Source organism: Formica exsecta, unplaced genomic scaffold (genome assembly GCF_003651465.1).
Source record: "Formica exsecta isolate Colony F162 unplaced genomic scaffold, ASM365146v1 scaffold395, whole genome shotgun sequence".
In the NCBI taxonomy this organism is placed as follows: Eukaryota; Metazoa; Arthropoda; class Insecta; order Hymenoptera; family Formicidae; genus Formica; species Formica exsecta.
In genome coordinates this window covers 922,800-945,967 of record NW_021851188.1, presented here as the reverse complement: position 1 = coordinate 945,967, position 23,168 = coordinate 922,800, and the positions used below count along the sequence as shown (strand labels likewise).

At 35.8% G+C, this 23,168-nt stretch overlaps 2 protein-coding genes across 4 annotated transcripts; one reads left to right on the top strand and one right to left on the bottom strand.

Moving 5' to 3' along the window:
• The first annotated feature begins 871 nt into the window (after positions 1-871).
• LOC115239822 lies at positions 872-6,362 on the top strand. The gene is made up of 6 exons (XM_029814595.1): positions 872-880; positions 933-1,109; positions 2,694-3,106; positions 3,608-4,018; positions 4,360-4,788; positions 4,995-6,362. The coding sequence occupies exons 1-6, from the start codon at positions 872-874 to the stop codon at positions 5,491-5,493; spliced, it is 1,938 nt and encodes a 645-aa protein (XP_029670455.1). The 3' UTR covers positions 5,494-6,362.
• Positions 6,363-6,541: 179 nt separating this feature from the next.
• LOC115239821 (cadherin EGF LAG seven-pass G-type receptor 2) lies at positions 6,542-22,622 on the bottom strand. Of its 3 annotated transcripts, XM_029814594.1 has the most exons (15): positions 22,208-22,622; positions 17,620-17,867; positions 16,106-16,409; positions 15,586-15,857; positions 15,173-15,337; positions 14,193-14,631; positions 13,709-13,950; positions 12,972-13,496; positions 12,420-12,772; positions 12,048-12,262; positions 11,208-11,767; positions 10,755-11,063; positions 10,222-10,516; positions 8,265-9,909; positions 6,542-7,470 (listed from the first exon to the last, which is right to left on the bottom strand). In XM_029814594.1, exons 3-15 carry the CDS (start codon positions 16,401-16,403, stop codon positions 7,260-7,262), a joined length of 5,529 nt encoding a protein of 1,842 aa, XP_029670454.1. In that variant the 5' UTR covers positions 16,404-16,409; positions 17,620-17,867; positions 22,208-22,622; the 3' UTR covers positions 6,542-7,259. The 3 variants fall into 3 exon arrangements, with proteins under 3 accessions (XP_029670454.1, XP_029670453.1, XP_029670452.1); XM_029814593.1 differs by lacking the exon at positions 17,620-17,867; XM_029814592.1 differs by lacking the exons at positions 17,620-17,867; positions 22,208-22,622 and adding an exon at positions 17,410-17,526.
• Between the last annotated feature and the right edge of the window lie 546 nt (positions 22,623-23,168).

Here is a 23,168-nt window from a genome sequence, read left to right as displayed (position 1 = left end):
AGAAGCAGTCTCTCATAATAATAAACATTTTTTTAAATATTGCAATTATATTTTATTTCTTAAATACATTTAAAAAATTAATATATAACATATCCTCTGTGTATTTTTTAAAACATATTTTATTAATTTGAAATATATTTGTATTCTAAATATGTATATATAACAAACACACATACAAGTTCTTATATTCTTTACAAGATATAATATTTTAATAAATCAGGACTATGAAGAAACAATTATAACAATTATTAATATTAATTTTTATTTATATAGCTTACAATATTTAACAGTAGATTTCTCTATAACCGGCTCTGTATAATTCCACATGTTATCTCACATCCCTTTCTTTAAACAGCTTTCTATTAATCTTGATACGTGTAGGCACTTGATGTGACAAAGTGCACGTCACGAACAAGAAATCGCAGTGTTGGTTTGACATACAAGCGAACGAAACTAGAGTTTTAGAAGCGTATTTAGCGGGTCAAGCACCGGAACGGTGAGAGATGTTCCCCGCGTGTCGTGCAATGTCTTAGCACTCGAGTCTGACTTCGAAATAAGTAGCCCATAACCACCTACCTTTTACTTACCGTAACAAGCCTCCCCCACGAACAAAGGAAATCTCCACGCTGCTGATGGAATCTAATGAAAACTGCGAGCCGAGAAATGCACGGTCGTTAGTTGCGTGGGAAACACCGAGACAGCAACTCCACTTACGTGCTTCATATATAGACAACCATCAAGCTAAGAGTAAGCCTCTTTTTGTTTGTCAAAATAATTATTACCAAAGAACGCTCATCGATCATTCGCGATCATATTCAATGATAATAACGAGGTGAAACGGATCGACGGATCTCAGCGAGGCTCGTCGAGCATGTCAACGGTAAGCTGGCTTAGTTAAGGATACCCAGTATCGTCAATGTGTAATCGTAAAGGACACCAGTCGCCAGACCTCTCAGAAGGCGATGCTTGAAACCAGCAGGAGATCCGCCATAAGTACGTCCGAGCTAGGGCTCTATTCTGATCGCAGTGATCGATACAACAGGAACCGTTACGGCCTAATCGCGAGGAAATTTGCGATTGGAGTTATGGTAGTGGTAACAGTAATACTGGTGAGTAATCGAGAGAACCGAATTACAAATATCATTAATTAATATTATTTATCTTGTCGTTAAGAAATATTTTAGAGAGAGCGCAAGAAACATAAGAAAGAGCATATAAACTATTAATATTATGCTAATATTATTTATTCATATTTCAAAGTGTGCCATTAATTAATATTATCAAGAATTAAGTTACTTAATTTAGTTTGTACGATAAATCTAATCGCAAATATTCGAGAAAGTAGGGGAAAAAATTAACAAGAATAGAAAACGCATAAATTAGCTTATTATTTTTTAACATTTTTATAATTTTATTGTGATTATTTTTTTCTATTTATAATAAAAATCAAATTAGCGTTATTTTAAATTTCTAATTTATATAATTGTACTAATTTTATTATATAATTATATGTTATACAAGTTTAAATTTTCAGTAGTCAATTCTGTCAATAATTATATATAGGTATATAAACGTCATAATAATCTCACAACGAATAGTTTGAAAGTGACGAGTACTTAGCTAGATATCTTCTTATATATTTTAACAATAGATATTTTTTATTTCTCATAACGTGAACATGGATATGTACTGTACAATCATACTTATCATGACAAATCAATGACAATGATCCTACGCGATGAAGAACTATTGATACCGTGTTATAAATAACTTGCTAAAGTCTCATTAGACTTCCAAAATTAAAAATATAAAATATGAATTTTACTTGAATAAATAATGCAATACCTAACATTATTATCTTTGTGCACGTCTTATGATTAAACATTTTCTTATACATTTTTATGTTCGTACACGAACAATGACCTTGCACGACAAAATGTCCTCAAAATGATGCATCCTGTTTCGCACGATTTCGTTGTAAGCGTCAGAGAGACATGATAATTAAACGGAGTGGAGTTTTTCGTTGGTTTCTTCCACACTCGTCAGAAACAATAGACATAATTACATTTCGCACGTTTTCTCCGGTGATTAATGTCGGAGGCGTGTGTGGAATTGTAATTTCACCGCGAATCTTGGAGTATCCCTTACATGCATGGCGAGCCAAGCGAACAAGAATTTCTGCGTGCTTCGCATATAGAGCGTTAACTATGTTTCGCGTACGGATTAATAGTAGCATCCGCTACTTTGGAAGACGGTTAATTACTATTTATTGCTTCAGAAGCTCGATAAACTACGCTCGCGAATCTATTAATTGTTACTTACAATCTCCCGATTCATCGCTATTTATGCTCCCTCATTTTCCTTGATTAAATCGAAGTAGATATCGTGCTTTCATTAATAAGAGCTGGCATTGTACGGCACTCTCGTTAGAAAGTAGCTCAATGTCAATTCCTGGTTCACTAAAGTATCATAGAAAATTTATAAAATGTTTACTCAATTTTCTCTATAATATTTTTCCAATATTATAAAAAAGTCACAATTTTGATTTTATTAACATATTCTCATTATCTATTATTAAATATTGTATTTAAGAATTTTTTTTTGATAAGTTTTATAATTTGCTATTTATTATCAAGTGTTGTAAATGTTACGTACAAGTAATTCGACTTAAATTATTTTTAATACCACCGTAGGTGGCGATATTTATGTACGATTTTACGTCTGCCACATCGGGACACAGTAAAATCAATCAAGAAACGAAGCATATATATATACTACAAAATGCTCTCAAAAAGTCACCTAATTTTATGAAAAAGTCTGCGAATTCCACGATCCTGTCCGAAGCTATGGTTCGTCAAATGGACACTCTTTATATGGAAGATCGTTCGGATGATGAGAAGTATGATGATTTCATGCAAAGAAATGCAACGAGTGATGTAATGATAGACGAGACTATGGGTGAGCCGGAGATGAGAGCGCAAAATCTGCATAACTTTAAGCACCGGAAGAGAGTGTTGAAGTCTGTTGAAGATGCCAGGGGAAACGAGGAAGCCGAGGCCAAACAATTGTTCGACAACCATGCGATCGTTTATCGAGTGAGACAAAGGTAAACGACACATTATATGATCGACACCTGATTATCTTAAATAGCACATTCGATTTCTCCGATCATTGTTTGTCAAAAGAAACAAATATCAAGAGCCGAAGATATTTCTGATTTAAACGGCGATCGATGAATGATGAAAGCCAATTTAGCGCGATGTTATGACATTTGAAAAATTAACATATCTCGCGCATACGTTCATTGACGTATCTCTTCTTTCATCAATATTATTGAAAATGATAATCTCCGATACGCTATCGACATCCTTTCTCATTGCGAAGAATATTTTCTATACATTAGGTAACATTACGTAATTGCGCGAGATAAATCACTTATTTTAAACTGCATAGTTAATGCATAATTAATAATGCCATTTATATCGCGTTTGTATTTCATCACGTATCATGTGTAAAAGGAACTTAATAGTATCGCGAGATTTTATATAACATCTCAGATAATCTTTTTCGGTTAGAGTGAGATGATGGCTCCTTATCATTTCGCTAGATATAAACATCCAGATTTGGACGAGGACATGAATACGGATGAGACTCAACCGATACCGTTTCACTGGGAATTCAAGACGCCGCATCCGACATCATTCAAACGTCCAAGATATCCGCAGTTGACGCAATACCGATATCCGCATTCGTCCAGGAACATACAGGACATCATCAAGTACCTGACGAACAACGCCGAGATGCCGAATCGCGGCATCAAATTCACCGGCGTATATGTGAATCCGAAAAAATACGATCTGATCCCTGCTATGGGGGAAATGATGTCCAATAACGATAAATCCGAAATTGAAGAGATGCCATCTTATTCGATCAAATCGCAGCACCATAACGACCCATTTTATCAATACAAACCGAAACACCCGGCGGACGTTAATCTCTTAGCCACATCTAACGTGAGGTATTTGTGTTTAAAATTAATATATTATAATATAATACGCAAAGAGAGAGATGGTTAAAATTATTAGAAATTAATCATTAAATCATTTATCTTTTGGCTTATAATATAAAAAAAATTTTGATATATATAATTAAAATATTATATAAATATATAATATTATTATATATTTATTATATAAATTTAATTATAATAGCAGTGTATTGTTGTGTATATTATAAATTATTATATAAAATATCATAAATACATTTTCTAAAAAATGAAAAAATTATTAGATTAATTATTAATTAATATAAAAAGTCAATTTATCGAACTTATATTATAATCGAATGATTCTCTTTTAGATTCTCACCGATCGGAGTACATCGTTACAGCCCTTACTACGATTCTTTATACTCTCGACCTATGTTCAGTTACAACAAACCGATCATGACGGAACCGCAGTACGAAAGTCTCGGTTCCTACTCGACGAACACTTTCGCGAAGAGCCGAAAACCAAAGCCGTTCAGTGTGATGCTCGACATTTATCCCATCACTGATATCATGGAGCAGAATAAGAAGACATCGTGGCCGAGACCGCAAGAATCTACGGATGATTACGATTCTAGGAGACCTCTTCAGTTTAATCGTGTGCCGAAATTTCACGCATCGTCCGCGCAACCGATCCCTCTTATAGCTATACCCAGCCCTACGACTTTATCAGAAGAAGAGGAAAAGCAGCAAATGATATTTCATCTGAATCTGTATCCTCGAAAGAAGAGTAAACTCAACAGGTATAGATTCTTAACGATTTTAATTTTCTTTCCGATTTTCATTTCGCTTGTCAATTGAGTTCGCTTTGAAAAATCGATATTTTTAATTTGTCTCGTGTCAATGATAGTCATAAATTAATAATCGCTTTGTGTATTTTCTATCCTTATATTTAGCGTAGAAAAATTAAAGAGAGAAGATGCACAATTATTGCGAATTTAATTTTTAGACACGATATCATTCATCGATCAGAATTAATGGGAACTCAGGAGCGGCAGCAATTCGCGAAGAAGCTAATGTCTCCCTTGGAATCGATTGCCAAACATTTGACCGATCATTCCGCGATCGAGGAATCGAAGTTCGAGAAAAATCAAAACTCAGAAACGACTAGTACGCCGATAACGCGATACCACGAAATGAATCTGGAGGATTCTAAGCGTGAAAAGAACGGAGAACTTATGTTAAATAACGATTCAGAAATCTATTCAGATCTGGATAACGATGATAGTATTGTTGGGGATACTACCGTACTTTCCAATCATAAATTAAGTCTAGATGAGGATTATGCCAGCACGGAGAAATATGAAATAAACGCACAGAAAATGATAATGAGTACGGAGAAGAATTTTGCGAATTGCGATAATGCAACGGTAATTGACAGCTCGAAGGCCAACGAAGACAAAAGCATCGATCTTTCAAAAGATATCGATACTACCAAAGAATTTTAATGTTTCACGATTTTTTACCTTGGGATTGAATTGAAAGTGTAGCTGAGAATTGAGAAAATTGAGAGTTGAAATGTTTTATCAAATATTCTTTGATACTTTAATGTTCTATTCTGATGTCACAGAAAAAAACGAAAGATATTTTACATTATTCTGTTTCATTTGGATCATAAAAAATATTTTTATATATAATGCAATTGTTCTCGTATCTTATTTGATGAAATATATATTTCTGTATTTTTAATCTTAATTATTTTTATCGGTATTTATTTCAAAACTTTGTGTAAATGTTATATGTTCTATATTATTAATTTAGACAATATTTCACAGACGCCAGAAAGAACAAAAAGTTATAAACTTATAATGAAGCTATTTATATTTACAAGCAAGCACTTATAAGTCAGAATGAACATTTTGACTAGATTCAATAAATAATCGACAAACTTTCATAAATTACAGAAACAAGAATTTATCTCTATTTTATTGAACATTCATGGAGAAAAAAATGATGTCAATGTACTATCACGTAACCGGACAAAAATTTTAATACCATGTTTATAATCCGCTCGAATCCGAACTGCTTCTTTGCCTTGACATTTTCGTTAAAGGCATTCCGAGATCAAATCTCTAATAATTTTTAGCAAGGACGATCGAGAGATATTTGTTGCTTCCAAAAGATTACTTCATAGATTATGCAATCCTGAATATATGATTTATATTTATGAGTACAAAATTGCTAGAACAACTGGAAAACTTTAGTTGTAATACGAAATAATAAAAAAAGATATTTTGCATGAATTACATTATGGCAAATCTTCAAGAAGTTTTAATCGATTTGAGATGATTAATCTGACATATATGTTTATTTTAAAAGATCAATATATTAAGTATGTAATTAAAAGAAAATATGACATATTTATATATTATTTGTCATAATTGTAGATATATATAAGTAGATATGTATTCTTTCATCAAATGTTAAAACGCAGAATCGTAGAAAAAATTAAAATTAAATTATACAAACTTATAAAAATGCATATATTGTCAATTATAAATATGATAAAATGTACAATTTTATTTTATTTTAAATATGATATTATATTACAACAGAGAGAGAACGCTCGCGGTTTTTTAACACCACAAGTATAACGCTTGAGTATGAAATATACAATCTCGCGGGGTTAGTAGTTTTACTTATAATTACTTACAAAAATAATATTGTCACATTTTACAAATCATATACTTTGTTACATGCATCTTGTGTCGCATTCACTTTTTACATTACAAATATAGCACCATCAATTTATTTGCTTGTTCAATAGTTTATTCAACTAGTGGTTTTTAATTGCAAGTTTGTAATTTATATATTGTTTTAACAGTTTTTTATCTTTCAATGCATTTTTCATCGAACACATCATCGTCATCTCGAAAAAGCCACTATGATCATATACACGTTGCATCACGAAAAAGTTTAGGAACCACCACTTTTAAGAAAATTTTTAATCGATTTTTTCTTAGCGACAATTTCACAGACATCTCTTGTTTATTTTAAATATTTTAATAAGAGTATCCGAATTAATATTTCTACAAAAATTCGACAAAGGAAAATTTTGATTATTGAATTAATTATAAAATAATTTTCTATTGCGAGTATTTCGTTTCTTGCATATAAAACTTGATTGTTTAAATAATAAACAATTTACTAACAGCCAATTAAAAAAATGTTTGCCTAAGAAAAAGTCGATGTAATTTAAATCTCTCTGAATCCCTCATGTTCTTGAACCCAGCGTGCTCGGATGATATAGCGTTGTGTCGGCGCCCCATTCATACGGGCCCTCGTGTGGGCCCAGCGTGACCATGGTACCCTGGCCCAAAGTCGTGTGAGACCCAGCACTGACCATGGCAGGCCCGGAAGACACGTAACTGAGAGGCGGTCGCGGCTGATCGCGCAAACGTGCGTGTTTTACTTGCCGCTTATACCTGAAAGAGAAACACGAATTGCGACATTTTTGTTCCGCGACCTCCTTTCTAAACTGCGTTAAAGTGTGTAACAAAAGATAGTGTGTAGGCGACCTTAACGTGTTTACCACCAAGTATATTTCAACCGACGATAAATTATTCTGGAATGTCAGAGAATATTAAGTAATAAAGAAATAAAGATAAATTATTACTTGATATAAAATTTAAGAGAAATGTTATATAGCTTCTCTATGTTATAAATATTACACTGCCAATACATACATATATATAATGATATAAAAAGCCTGATAAGAGTCAGACGCGTAATGAAAGTGCAAATAAAATTTAATAAAATCCTAGTTAATTATAGGCGTTGATTTATTATACGTTTCCACTTCGGACTATCTTCAGTAAATTATTACGAAAGTTTTTTAAAACTTTTGTAATAACTTACTGAAGATGGTCCGAAGTGGATCGAAACGTATAATAAATCAATGCCTATAATTAACTAGGATTTCATTAAATTTTATTTGCGTCTACATTACGCGTCTGCCTCTTATTAGCCTTTTTATCATCGACTTTGACCTATTTAGAGCTTCGTTATTATATTTATTTACATACATATAGCGTTAACATGTTATTGCAATGTTACAGAAAATCAAATTTATCAAAAATCGATAAAATAGCGATAAAAGCAAAATGCGTTATTGTCAAAAAATAAATAAATTTTACGTAGCTTTAGTTTAGAGACTTGCTGTGATTATATATAAATTTTATTATTAATAACTTAAAATTTTTTTATCGTTAACACTTACTTCGAATGCATGCAGCATAACGTGCAGCTTGAGATTATGGTCGCAATTCCGACGAGGACTGCAATTGCCAGGACCCATATCTGCGTCATAGAGGCATCGGCTCGTGCCACTACAGCGGCGCAATGATGTACCTTTTCCACGTGATAAGCCTTGTATACCTTTTTTAATTCTTGATTCTTTGGATCGGTCAGCAACGCCCGCATCTCGTCCAGGTCATAAGACTCCTTGCCGACCATCTGAAAGCATGAGCTGGTCGACGAGAAGTCCAGGGAGTTGTCGTCTTTCGAGTAAAACTGCGTATCGTAGACGTTGACGCTGATAGGTAGCGAAAGAGCTTGCTGGACCGCTCTCTCAAAGTCCTCGAGCGTTTTCCTGACCTCGACCGGCGGCTTCGAGAACACGAACTTCAACATGTCGCGGTCGCGCAGCAAAAAGATTCGCACGGTGATGTTGGTCTCACGTTCTGGCATCACCGAATTGTTGGCTGACACAATCATCTCCATGAAGCCGTCTGCGTATCCCGCCATAGATCCTGTCGTCCTGAGTTCGCCGGTGCGCGCGTTTAAGGATAACTGCGACGGAATCTCTTTCTGCGACATAGCGGGATCGACCAGGGACGTGAAGGAGACCTTGCTCATGTTATAGGTAACGGGCAACGCACCGGAATCAGCGTCATAGGCTTCCAGAGTGATCAGACTCGTGTCGATGGGTACATTCAAGCGAACTCCCAAGGTCACGTTGTCTTTCTTGAAACGCGGCTTATTATCATCGACGTCCAGTACTCTGACAAGAACCTGTCTCTCCGAAGGATCCTGTCTGTTGTATGGTTTCGGCACCACGTCTGACTTCTTGGAAGAGTACTTGAAACATTTAACGGTCAGTAGATGAAACTCAGCGGTTTCTCGATCGAGACGACCGTTCGATTTGATAACGGCGGAGTTATTCTCCAGCCGCTCCACCACGAAGAGTCTCGCCTCGTTCCCATACACGATCTCGTAATCGACCATCCCGTTTTCACCAATGTCTTCGTCGATCGCCTCGATCACGCCAACCTTGGTACCCACCGGCATCTCTTCCGGAACGCTCAACTCGATCGGCGGACTGTCAAGGTTGCGCTTGAAGTGCGGCTTATGATCGTCGATGTCGTTCACGATTACCTGCAGCACCCTGGTCGCTTGCTGCGGTGGCTCGCCGAGATCTTGAGCGACCAGGATCAATGTGTAGCTGTCCTTGGTCTCTCGATCGAGCAGCTTCCGTGTGCTGATCAATCCGGTGTCGCTGTTGATTTTAAAGGCGCTCGCGTCTTTGCCGAAATTGCCGTCTTCCAAGAAGCGGAAGGTGATCCTGCCGTTCGGCAGATTCGGATCGTCGGGATCGGACGCTACCACTTGGAAAACCGGACTGCCGATCGTGGAGTTTTCCGCGATGTAGGCTATCTCTTCTAACGTCGGCCGGATAAACAATGGCACGCCGTCGTTGCTCACTACATCGCCGATATACAGGATGAGATTCACGTCCGAGTACAGAGCCGGATCTCCGCCATCCTGCGCTCGCACTCGCATATTGTACGGTTCGGTTCTTCCTTTGCCTGTCAATGCTCGCGCCGAGTAAATCTCGCCGGTCGTGTGATTTATCTTGAATAGTCCTGGAAACGATCAGCGCAATTCATAATGAATATTTTGAATTATTCCGAAACTGTCTTATCTCTTTTCAAATTATAAAAATCTTGCTTTATATTTTTTTTTTATGTATAAGAGATATTAATATATTGTATTTAATATTTCTTATGCACAGAAAGATTATTTTACAATTAATTTTCTTTTTTATATTGTATGAGTTTCTCGAAAAAAACTATTCAAATAGCTTTATTTCCTAATCATACATATTTTATCTGTTTATATATTTTGGGAATTGTGTTTTTTAAATTAGCATCGCCCGTTTTTTTATTTAATCTTACCATTGGCTTCACCTTCGTCGATAATCTCGAAATAAATCATGCCGCCTTCGCCTTCATCCGGGTCGGTAGCCGTGATGTTCACTACGCTGATTTTTACCGGTGCGTTTTCCGGTATCACCGCGGTGTACGATTCCTGTTCGAAGCTAGGAGCGTTATCATTCACATCGAGAACATCGATTGTTACTAAAGCTCGACTGCTTCGTTGCTCGGCTCCTCCTTGCGGCATGTCCGAAGCCACGACGTAAAAACGCAATACCGATTGTCTTTCTCTGTCGAGGGTCGTGTTCACGGCGATCTATAAATTATTCCTTTTGTTTGTTATTCCGGTAACGCGAAACACAAAAATCATCTAAGAGATATCTAACAAATTAAGGTGCCTTTTAGATATGTTTTAGTTTTTTTAAATCTTAGACGCTAATTTTTAGATTAGAATATTTTTCAATAAATAGAATATCTTTTGAATATTTTCGGATATTGCTCTTTGATATTTTATGTTATAGAATTTAAATTAGATAATTATTAAAGATTTTTACCTGGATATTACCCGTTATGGGATCCATCTCGAAAAGATTAGCATTTTCACCCGTCAAGGAGTATCTGACTTCACCGTATCCTCTTTGAATTTCCTGCTCGGTGTTAGAGCTATCTGAATCCGTCGCTTTTACATTCAGCACGATTTTTGAAGGCTTTGCCGATTCCAATACAGAAATTTTATAATCCTTCTGACTGAAAACTGGATTGTTGTCGTTAGTATCGTGGATCTCGACGATCACGTTGGCCTCCGACATCTTTCGCGTTATATCGTAGTCTCTAGCGAGTGCTCGCACTTTGAAGCGAATAGACTGGAAACAAGATCAAAATTTTAATTTTAATTATTGGTAATTTATTTCAATTTTCAGAATTTTGTATTGCAAAATATTTCTGATTTTTATAGTTTCTCTATTTAGTAAAATAATTAATATTGTCTAAATTATAATATTTCTCACCTTCTGGTTTAATGCTTCGTAATCCAGCCTCTTGCTCAGTACAACATTGCCACTCTGAACGCCAACATTAACGTAACCTTCGTCATCGTCTTCTCTTACCAATTCGAACCTCTGAACCGGATATCCGGTCGCCGGCTCTTTTGCTGATAACATTAACAGTGTCGTACCCAAGGGTTGTTCCTCCGGAACCGTGATCTTTATCGTCGGATTATTCGGCGACCATCCAGAATTCGTAAACGTCGGATTATCGTCGCTGTAAGCTTGAATGTAAATGGTCACTTCCACCTTTGCATCTTGTTCGTCTTTATTAACGACGGCGTTTAAATCCCGTGCCTGCACCGTTAAAATTACAACAGCAGCCACTTGATAATCCAACATCCGGTTAACGGTTATTAAACCGGTGGTGGAATTTATACGAAATGCCGTTTTGTAATCGTAAGAAATTGTGCTCTTCAAGGCCACGCCGGTCTTATCGACAGCTCTTATCGGTTCTATTAGAGAATACTCCAAATTCGCATCTGTGTCGAGATCAGTAGCCACTACCTTTAGCACGGGCTCACCTGCATGTAAACATTTTTTTATGATACAACAGAACAGCCATAAGCAACAGATATATAAAATATCAGTATTTCAAATTAATTAATTTAATGTGTAATCTTATAATCTATTCCTTGACGTAAATAATAATTTTTAAAAACTCATATATTATAATAATTAAATACAAAATGTTTCAAGATCTCCAGTCTCAATTTTAATGAGGACTTAGATATTTATGACGGCTATTATTAAATAAATAAATAATAATAAAAGTTTAAAAAATGTTAGTTATTAATAACTTACCGATACTTGCACGTTCCGAAACGTAAACCAGATATGTCGATTCGTTGAATATCGGTGGTTTATTATTCACATCTATAATGTTCACTGTCACTGTAGTAGTGGCAGTTTCCTTGACAGGTGTACCAGAATCAACAGCGTATACGATGACCTCGTATTTTTCACCACCGGTCTCCAAATCCAAACGAGCGTCAGGTGACACAGTTATAATGCCAGAACTGTAGCCAGTAAAAATTTTGTTAGCTATTTATATGAATTTTCATCTTGTATTTTCTTGAATCTTGCGAATTAAAATATAGCGGAAAAAATGCAAAAAAAAAAAATTAAATAAGCATTATGTAATACTTGGATTATCCAATCAAATTTATATCATACCTAGAATCGATGACAAAATTATCTTTAGAACCGGACGCGATGTAATATTGCAACAGGTTGTCTCTTCCATCGGGATCATTCGCAACTACCCGAATGACTTCCGTTCCGGGAGACGCGTTTTCCAAGAGTCTCGCACGGTAAGTGCTAGGACCTGGTAGGTTTGACTTGTAGTTTCCTCGGAAAATGGGTTTCTGATTCCCGGGAACACCAACGCGAACGAATAGCTTTGCCTCGGAATGCAACGGTGGTGCTCCGACATCCGTTGCTTGTATTATTAATTCGTAAATGCCTCTTTCAGTGTCACCGGAACGAACCGGTTTCGATATAGTCACTTCACCCGTGTCTGAATTAATCTGTAACATGTTAAAAAATATAAACATTTAAGGAGAAAAAAATTCAAAATAATATTTTATTATATTATGAAGTTTAACAATCACACTTAATATTAAATATTATTTTGAACGAAGAATTTTATTATTAAATGCTTTAAATATAAAATAAATTTATAAATATATAAATTGATTTCTGATAAAAGACGCTTCGATAACGAACCTTGAAGATGTCGTCTGTCATACTATTGTGCCTGCTGATCGAGTATAAAATTCTTCCATTACCCTGCATCGGCCCATCGATATCGGTTGCTCGGACAAACATTTGTGGATCGAAACTAGTAGCATCCTCGCGAACCGTCCTGGAATATTCCGCCTGCTCGAACATCGGCTTGTTGTCGTTAACATCGTCGAGCTCGATGAGGATATTGACGGCGGATACTCGACCGCCGCCGTCTTTCGCCTCCATCGTCAAAGAATAAGATTTTTGCGCCTCGTAATCTAATTTTTTTGCCACAAATATCCCGCCCGCCTGCGGGTCGGTCCTGAACTTGTCCGTGCCGAAACCTCGCAGGGTGTACGTTAACTCGCCGAAGGAACTGCTATCGTAATCCTTCGCGTAAACGTCACCGAAACGGGTTCCTGGTTCTGCGTCTTCCGAGACTAACAGTTTGTAGACCGATTGAGAGAACTCGGGGCTGTGATCGTTGGCGTCTAAGAGCTGGATGTGCACCCTGGAAGTTGCCACCTGCAGTATAAAACGTATTCAACAAAATGATCGGCGAAATATTTTGCACGAAATAACAGTCTTAATTATTTTCAGTTAAAATGAAAAAATAATATTTATTTAAAAATTATTTTTTAATAACTTTTTTTATATTAATTACTAATTTATTAAATATATTCTACGTCATATAAAAAAGTTTTAATTGTAAAAATCGCAAATAAAATTGTGCTGACCACTTCGCTCGCTACAGTCGCGACGACGTCAAACTCGAGTTCCCTTTTTGTGGGGTCGTCAACATCGTAGTCGAGAACGTTGACGTCCTTAGCCTTGATCACTACCGGTACTCGACCCTGAGCTTCTTCGGGGCTGACAGTGAATGCTTTGCTGATTCCAGAATACCTCGGTACATCTCGCAATGCTAGGAAATACTTCGCATTGTCGCCCACGTCGCCGTCACTCACGATCATATTCAAACCTGCTTAATCACGATGTTGTCAAACAAAAGATCTTCTTGAATTGTAGAAGGAAGAAAGATAGAAAGACGGAGATTAAAGATCTCAAATCTTATTTTCGTTAAATTTGTCTGTCTTACAAACGATAAATGAAAAAAATAACAAATTGATAATGAAAAAATATCATAAAAAGATTGAAAATTCTTTTCAAGCATTTGACGTTATAACTAATTAGACCGACACGATTTTTAGGCAACTTAATGACCTGGTAGAGGAGTGTCCTTTCCGATGTCTTCGGAGATCTTGATGCTGAAGTAATCCTCATTGAAAACGGGCACGAGGTCGTCTACGTCCGTGACAACAATCGTGACGATCGACGTCGCAGTGTCAGCCGGTATCTCGTTGTTGATTAGCTCGGTAGCCCTGACTTGGAAAGTGTAAATACCACCATTTTGCAAGATCCTGGGATCCTCACGATCGAGAGACACGTTGGTCGTCACCAGCTTGCCGACGGTTACATCACCGTCGCGGGACATCTCGAGATCAAAGTGGCCCGCATTCTCGTCTTCCAACGTTAATAGCAAATTCCTAGATTGGCCCGTGTCGCCGTCGCGAGCTCGCACTATCAGAACCGTGTGACTAGCTGGGGTGTTCTCCGGAAGCGCCGCGCTATAAGGCGCATTCAGGAAAACGGGTGGCTGATCCTGCGCGACAAATTTTGCCGAATAAGTAAGAATAATAATAACGCTTCAAAGAGAAAATTTTGTTTCTATAAATCTGGCAGCATCTGTCAATTTAGCATCATTATTATATCGTGGAAATTGACATGAAATCGCTGAAATAATTAGTCTCGCAGTTTTATTTTATACTATTTAATAATCAATTAAACTTTATTTATTTTTCTTATACATCTATAAATTGAATTTAACATATTTTTTTTTTAATTTAAGAATTAATAAAAAGCAGGTCAATAAGATTGAAACATTAAATATATCCAATAGCGCGAAGAATGTGACACAGAAATAAAACTGAGAGACACACGTTACTTTAGCGCAAATAAGCTCTAAACGTTACTCGCGAGGTGTGACCTAAATCTCCACTTGACAATATTCATGCTGACAGGCAGAAATTGAATAACTAGTTGATGATTCTCTGCTAATTTTATCGCAAACGATGTTATTATTCAATGTAAGACCATAGCCAATTATGTACCGGCTATTTCAGTGACGATCGAGACCTACTTACCTGAACGTCGAGAACGTCAACGGCAACGGTCGCTCTAGCCTGCAATCTTTTTGATGGATCGCTAGCTCCGTCGACAGCCAGTAGATTAATCAAGTACGAGTTCCTCCTCTCATAATCTAACGGTTTTGCTAGCGTGATCTGCACGTCGTATTTCCCCTCGGCGAGCTGAAAGAAGCCATTGCAATAATATTCAATACACCGGTACATTCGATTAATTTTTCTTTTTGAAATAAAAAATTATTTTACAAACAAACTAAAAAGATATAATAGACAGATATAAATTTAAATACACATATATATGATTATCTTTAATTTTATTAAAATAATTTAATTTTCTTAACAATTCACTTATTTTGTTTTTTACATTCTTTTCTCGTAAAAATTAATTATATTTATTTATTTATTTATTATACCTTTTCTGTAGACACGTCGAAGACTTCGCAAACGTCGTCGTCGCGCGATGCTGCGACGCACTGCACGTGAACATCGGCATTGATACCTCCATCTCGATCCGTGATGATGATCGTGTTCGGAGGAAGCAACAGGCCACTCACGTGCGCGCTTTCCGGCACTCTGGCCGCGTACGGACGGTCATGATATACCGGTGGATTATCGTTTTCGTCGAGCACCGCTATTTCGCGACGAAGAGACACCGTGTTGGGTTCCGATCCAGCGACACCTTCATCTGAAACGAGCACAAGTTTACCCTAATTTTACCCTAATTATTTAATTGCATATATATTCAAAAAAACATAAAAGATCCTGAAACCTTATTAATTTTTTTTTTAAATTATTTATACAAATCTTACTAATTTTGTTGCTTTATAAGATTATTTATATTGATACAAAATTGGAAAGAAAAAGAGATGCATATATAAAATGACGATTATTATATAACAGATTACATATTCATGTAATCGATTATCATTCTACCTGTTATACTAATAATGACTTCGATGAGATCTTGCGCTTCCCTATCCAAAGCTTTCCTCAGGATCACGACACCGGTCTCCCTGTTCACGGTAAAGTACTCGCCGCTGATCGAGTAATGCAATTTAGATTCTTCAGGATCCTCTCCCTGAAGGGTATAGACGGGAGCACCAGGCGGTGTGCCCTCCGACACGGCCAACCTCGCCATGTCCCCACCTTGGACGAAATGGGGCGCCCTGTTTATCACCTGACTCCATGACGAAGACCACGTGGAGATTAGTAACAGCAAAATCGTCCACATCGTCACCTGCAATAGACTCGTGCTTTATCGAAGAGTTAATAGCTCTGATATGATAATGGAAAAAACAATCCGTAAGTAGAGTGTAAATCAATTTACAAATTAAAGAAAAATGATTAAAATTTTTTAAAAATGGACATAAAAGAATCATAAGAAAATCATAAAATAGATATCGAATTTAAATTAACTATTCAAATATAAATCGAAACATCAAGAAAATCATATTTTTATTCTATTTTTTATTTTATTTAAATAACAAAAATAAAATTAAAAGCATTATGTCTATCTTAATTAAAATAATAAGATGGCTATCGAGCAGAAATTATTGGACGCACCGTGAAATCGTTGCATCGGGGTTCGTCGAACTATTACTCGAAAAGCTACAACATGCGCATACAGACGAGGGTATACGGATCGGAAATGGCAATCGCGTGAGTAGGATGCAAGTTTCAAAGTGTTTCAGCCTCCGCTTAAATGCAACTATCCACTACGTTCTTTTTAGTCGCTCTGCGAAAGAGAAAAGTCCAGCGTGCAGGCGAACCGCGACCGGTATGTACTTCCGACAATCTTTGCAATCGCAACCGAGCCGATGCAACGCGTCAGAATGTCTTTTTCACATTCGAGTGAAACGCCGTTAGAAATCAGATTCTATTTTAGGAATTCACAAAAGTCGTCGTGTTCCCGGTCTATATATGAAAACGACTCGACGACGATGTGACTAAACCGAATTGCATATATTTATACCGGACAGGGGAAAAGCAGTATTTTATTTCTCAAAGAAATCTGACTGAAGAGCCAAGCAACGCGAAGAAAATTATGTTTGCGTGTTGTTTTATAAAGGGAAATTAATATATATAGAAACATTATCTTAGGAAAGAAAAGCTTTAACTTCGAGAAATATAAAAATATAATAACAAAAATTATTACGTACTTATAATAATTTCTTACATAATTATCTAAAAACAATGTTCTAAATAGCTTTAAAATAATACATGCATAAACTACTAACTAGATTTGCAAATTCAGGATTAATAAAGTAAGCGCTTTTCTTGATTATGATAATTGTACTCGTTCCATTAATTAATACTCCCACGCAGCGAAGAAACAACATCGGAGCGAGACGCGTTTTATCATTAATATCGCGTAGGCAGATAAGACGCGTCACGATGTCATTAGGCACCAGGAAGAAATGACACTGGCAAGAGCAACAATGACATACAGCGTGGGGTAATGGCTCTGCATTTCCTCGACGCCTTCGTGCGTGCAGAGTGAACCTCGACTTCCGCGTTCAGCCGGCTGCAGCCGCCGTCAGGGATCGTCTCCAGAAGAAGTAATTATCAATTGAGCCAAAGGAAGGAAATTTACGGTTGCCAGCACTTGGCTCTCTTCCCCTCATATATCCTACAGGCAGTTCTCGAACGCAAATCCCTATTTATGCGCCGGTCGAGAAGAACCGCGTGTTGCAACCTTCCGCAGCAAAAATATGTTACGAAGCAACGTGTAGAAGCGAGTCCATAATAGAACAAAGTAGTGCTTTAAACGGATATGATAGTGTCGATGATTGCATGTATATGTATAATTTCTAGAAACCTGCAAATGTTAATAATCGAATTTAAAATCTGACAATTATTTTAAATGACGGGATACTTTTTTAGATTGAAAAATTTTTTCTAATATTTTCTAGTATTTTCTCTTTATAATTTAAGCTTTGTTCAATGACGTCATAATTGCATTTAGCTTTCATCATTGTTGCTTCATATCGTGCTTAGATAGATTGCAATCTCTGGATTAAGTAAATAAAATTGAAAATCAGGTAATAGTAGTTAGTTCGTGTAACGAAAGTAGAAATCAGAAATTACCATTCTAAAACCGAATAATTCCTATGCATAACGCAATTAGTCTTAATTGCTGAATGTAAGAAGTAATCCATATAGGTTAATGACAAGATAGACTTATCCACCAAACAAATCGAACAAGATTTCTTATGCGACTGATCCATAATTGAGGATCACGAGATTTCGTAATCGCGACTTTGAATGACGTGCAATGGTTATGAGATTTAATGCATTATTTCAAAGCAAATGTCGATTTCTCCGACATCGTATTTGGAGTAATTCGTAAAGCTGAGAAGTGTGAAAACTCCGTGACGGCGATAACCGCGTGTACATCGCGAATTACGACACGTAGAGAACCTTAAACAGAAACGACCGTTAGTGCCAGTCAAGTATAAAATGATACCGAGAGATTGAATGATGGCTCTATGACCGCAAGTAGCAAGGTGCAGCGAAGTAGAAACCAATGTACGATTCACATATTACAAAGTTTTTAAAAATGAACGCTCGCAAAAAATTGCCGTGATATCGTGATTACATTTAATTACGCCTTCTTATAGCTTTATAATTATAATTTTATGACAAACAAATTTGTCATACATTTACAATTATCTACATGTCTTTATTTTTCTTTATACTTTTTTCAGAAGAATTTATATTTCTCGAAAATATTAGTAATCATTTTATTAATGCTAAGTTGATTATTCAGCACAGAGAAATTTCTTCTGGTTTTTAATAAGCTACAAGAAGCAGACTTCCATGAATAGAGATATGACAAGTGTAACGTATTAATCATTTCTTTGAAATAGTTTTAGCAGATCCATCTGACGCATTAAAATGCACATTTTTTTGTAGAATAAATATCTTTTTATCTGCAAAATTTTTCTTTTCTCCGATAATTTAAATAATTTTTTTAATAAGATGTTTTTTAGGAGAATGTGTTAACAAATAGCACACACAATTGTAAATACATTGCAATTATTAATTATTTTAATTTACAGTTTTAAATTACATTATTTTTTTCAAGTCACAAAAAAATGGATCTGATTTATCCCATGTTTCTCGTTCGCATGAAAATATGAACAATAACACAGGAATTATAATCAAAATTACGCACGTAATAGAATTTAAATAGATCCATTTTAAAGAAACAGGGAAGAGAGAAACAAAGAGAGAAAAAATAGGACAAGTAGCAGGAAAGACAGAGAGAGCCAGAGGCAAGGAATGAGAGAGGAAGAAAAAAACCGTTACACCCCTCTTCCTCTGGTCTCCGTTACGTTACGCACTTGGAATCTTGACACCGCGTGACCAGGTGATGTCAGGATGAATGACGAAGAAAAGGAATATCCTGCTGCGTGCGCGCGCGTATCTTCTTATAGGTCTTCACTTTCATCAAGTATGCTTCTCAGCAAAAGATATTATCATAAATGTTTTTAATTCTTTAAACATTCAAGATTTATATCTAGTATAAATTATAGCTTTTGATTTATTATAAAATACTCCGAAAATTACGGTAAAATATTAATCCACATCAAGAAATAAAAAATCTCTCGCTAATATAATATACGATTACTTGCGGAAATGAAATAATTGAATGATGGCTCTATGACCGCAAGTAGCAAGGTGCAGCGAAGTAGAAACCAATGTACGATTCACATATTACAAAGTTTTTAAAAATGAACGGTTGCAAAAAAATTGCCGTGATATCGTGATTACATTTAATTACGCCTTCTTATAGCTTTATAATTATAATTTTATGACAAACAAATTTGTCATACATTTACAATTATCTACATGTCTTTATTTTTCTTTATACTTTTTTCAGAAGAATTTATATTTCTCGAAAATATTAGTAATTATTTTATTAATGCTAAGTTGATTATTCAGCACAGAGAAATTTCTTCTGGTTTTTAATAAGCTACAAGAAGCAGACTTCCATGAATAGAGATATGACAAGTGTAACGTATTAATCATTTCTTTGAAATAGTTTTAGCAGATCCATCTGACGCATTAAAATGCACATTTTTTTGTAGAATAAATATCTTTTTATCTGCAAAATTTTTCTTTTCTCCGATAATTTAAATAATTTTTTTAATAAGATGTTTTTTAGGAGAATGTGTTAACAAATAGCACACACAATTGTAAATACATTGCAATTATTAATTATTTTAATTTACAGTTTTAAATTACATTATTTTTTTCAAGTCACAAAAAAATGGATCTGATTTATCCCATGTTTCTCGTTCGCATGAAAATATGAACAATAACACAGGAATTATAATCAAAATTACGCACGTAATAGAATTTAAATAGATCCATTTTAAAGAAACAGGGAAGAGAGAAACAAAGAGAGAAAAAATAGGACAAGTAGCAGGAAAGACAGAGAGAGGCAGAGGCAAGGAATGAGAGAGGAAGAAAAAAACCGTTACACCCCTCTTCCTCTGGTCTCCGTTACGTTACGCACTTGGAATCTTGACACCGCGTGACCAGGTGATGTCAGGATGAATGACGAAGAAAAGGAATATCCTGCTGCGTGCGCGCGCGTATCTTCTTATAGGTCTTCACTTTCATCAAGTATGCTTCTCAGCAAAAGATATTATCATAAATGTTTTTAATTCTTTAAACATTCAAGATTTATATCTAGTATAAATTATAGCTTTTGATTTATTATAAAATACTCCGAAAATTACGGTAAAATATTAATCCACATCAAGAAATAAAAAATCTCTCGCTAATATAATATACGATTACTTGCGGAAATGAAATATTGCTTTTTTTTTTATTATTTCGACAATCCCCGGAAATCATTTATTCTGTAATTGCAAGTCACGCAGCTCACGCGCAAAAAAATTGCAGTCGAAAAATCCGTGTCTACGCAGCTTTTCATAAACTTGATATTGGTCCCTTGAAATCAGAATTTAGTAGGCCGCAAACTCGCTGGTTAGAACTGGTTTCCTCGTGGAATGGCGCAAAAGACGACCGGATTTCGACGAGATTTACTTGGCTTCGGCAGACCTTTTTTGTTAAATTGTCTTTTTCAATATATTAAAAATTTTTGCAATACGTCCATCAAGTTTTAAAAATTCAAACATAGCGTAAATTAAAATTTGCTAATGCAAAAATATACAATAACCGATAAATTAATGCAATATGCGTTATTTTGATGCATGATTGATACAATGTTACATAAAAAAATAGTCTTTTTAATCTATTGATTGGAGTTATCGTTTTATTAAACGCAGTATTGTGAAAACTTGATAATTCCTGACATGTTCTAATCTAGTCGTAGTATCACCGTTCTACGGATACTGAACAAAAACGGTAATACCGTTGCGCCAAGAAAACGTCGTTGGAATGAGACGACATTCTCAATCGACGACCTCGATTCCTCGATTTGCATGAACATCGATTTATATCATATTCAAACCCAGTGCCCGATATTAATTCTCTCTTTTCTCATATATCATTTTTTTTATTATGCAATAAATTTGTAAAATAATTTTCAATATTCAAATAAAAATAGTAATAATTATGCAGAGTGTGACTAATAAACTTAAGAGAAATGAGGAATCATATATAAATCATTTTGATAAGATTTGATAAGATTTGATAAGATTTCTGATGAGAATTCTGAAAAGAATTCTGATACAAGGAACAATAAACATTTTCCTTTTTTTTTGACATAGTAAAAACAATAAGAATTTTTTTAAAGTAACAAATCCAGCTCAACAATTTTTATATTGTTTCAGGATGAATGAATCTTCGACATTGACATTTAACATTCTTTGACACCTACGCTGCAAAAACGAGCGCTGATCCGTCATTGTCAACACAGGCTTCATTATTTGAACAGTTTCTTCAAGCCGAAAGTAAATACCCGGATCAACGTTTTCGGCAATTAGCATCTGCCCACTGAAGACAACGTATCCAAAGATTCCATCTCTATTAGCTTCTTCATTAACTCCTAGAACTTACCTTCCAAAATCGCTCCGAGATCCCGCGTGCTGGCACAGCACACAGTTTATCACCTCATCGTGTCACGACACCGCACGTGCTATGTTCCTGAGCACTGCTCTGCGTGTATGTTCACTTAAACGTATCGGCGAAACCGCGTCGAATCCGCATGACGCACCTGCGGACAAGTAACTAAAAGGACGAGTTGGCGCGAGCGTGTCTCTCTACCCTCTCGGTCTCATCGGACTTCGGCGTCGTCTCGAACCGAAAAGAAAACCGACCGGTGTCTGCCAGCCAATGGACAGGTCTACACTGCATCCTAAGAAGGTATGTGGCCTCCACCACGGGAGTAGAAGGTATGGAGAGAGAGGAGCCGCGCGCCACAGAGTAAGGAGAGTCTATAGTCCGTACTCGGTAAAGCCCGGTCGAGGACGACGACGACCCGAGGGACGAGTCTTTTTTCTCTTTCGTTACCGGGGTGTCGAATGACCCTCCGGATTCGTTCGATTTAACCTTCAACCGCCAGTGAAAGGGTTGCGCGAAAGATCTTGAAGGGATTACGTGGCTTGCGAAACGATTCTTCTACGATTATACAACTAGAATCAGAGAAATTTCAGCTTTCTCTTCTCTGTGTGACACGGATTTTATTTTTTAAATATATTTCTAGATTTATATAAATATATATATTTAAGCACCATAAAAAAGAAATTTTCTATAATATAAATATTTTAATATTAAATTTGTCTTGCAAAGATTTTTAATAATGCAAAATGAATTTTATCTTAATCTTCGATGAACAAATAGGTTGGATTACCTGTTGGATATTTTTTTTTGTGTTGTTCGTAGCCAATTATAGTAAATCATCTAATTGACATATGATTTGACAATAATGAGGTATAATGAAAGTTGTAATGAGGCTATAATGAGGAGCGAATCGTTCATAAGAACGGAATTGCATCATCAGTTTTCTTGACATTTCATT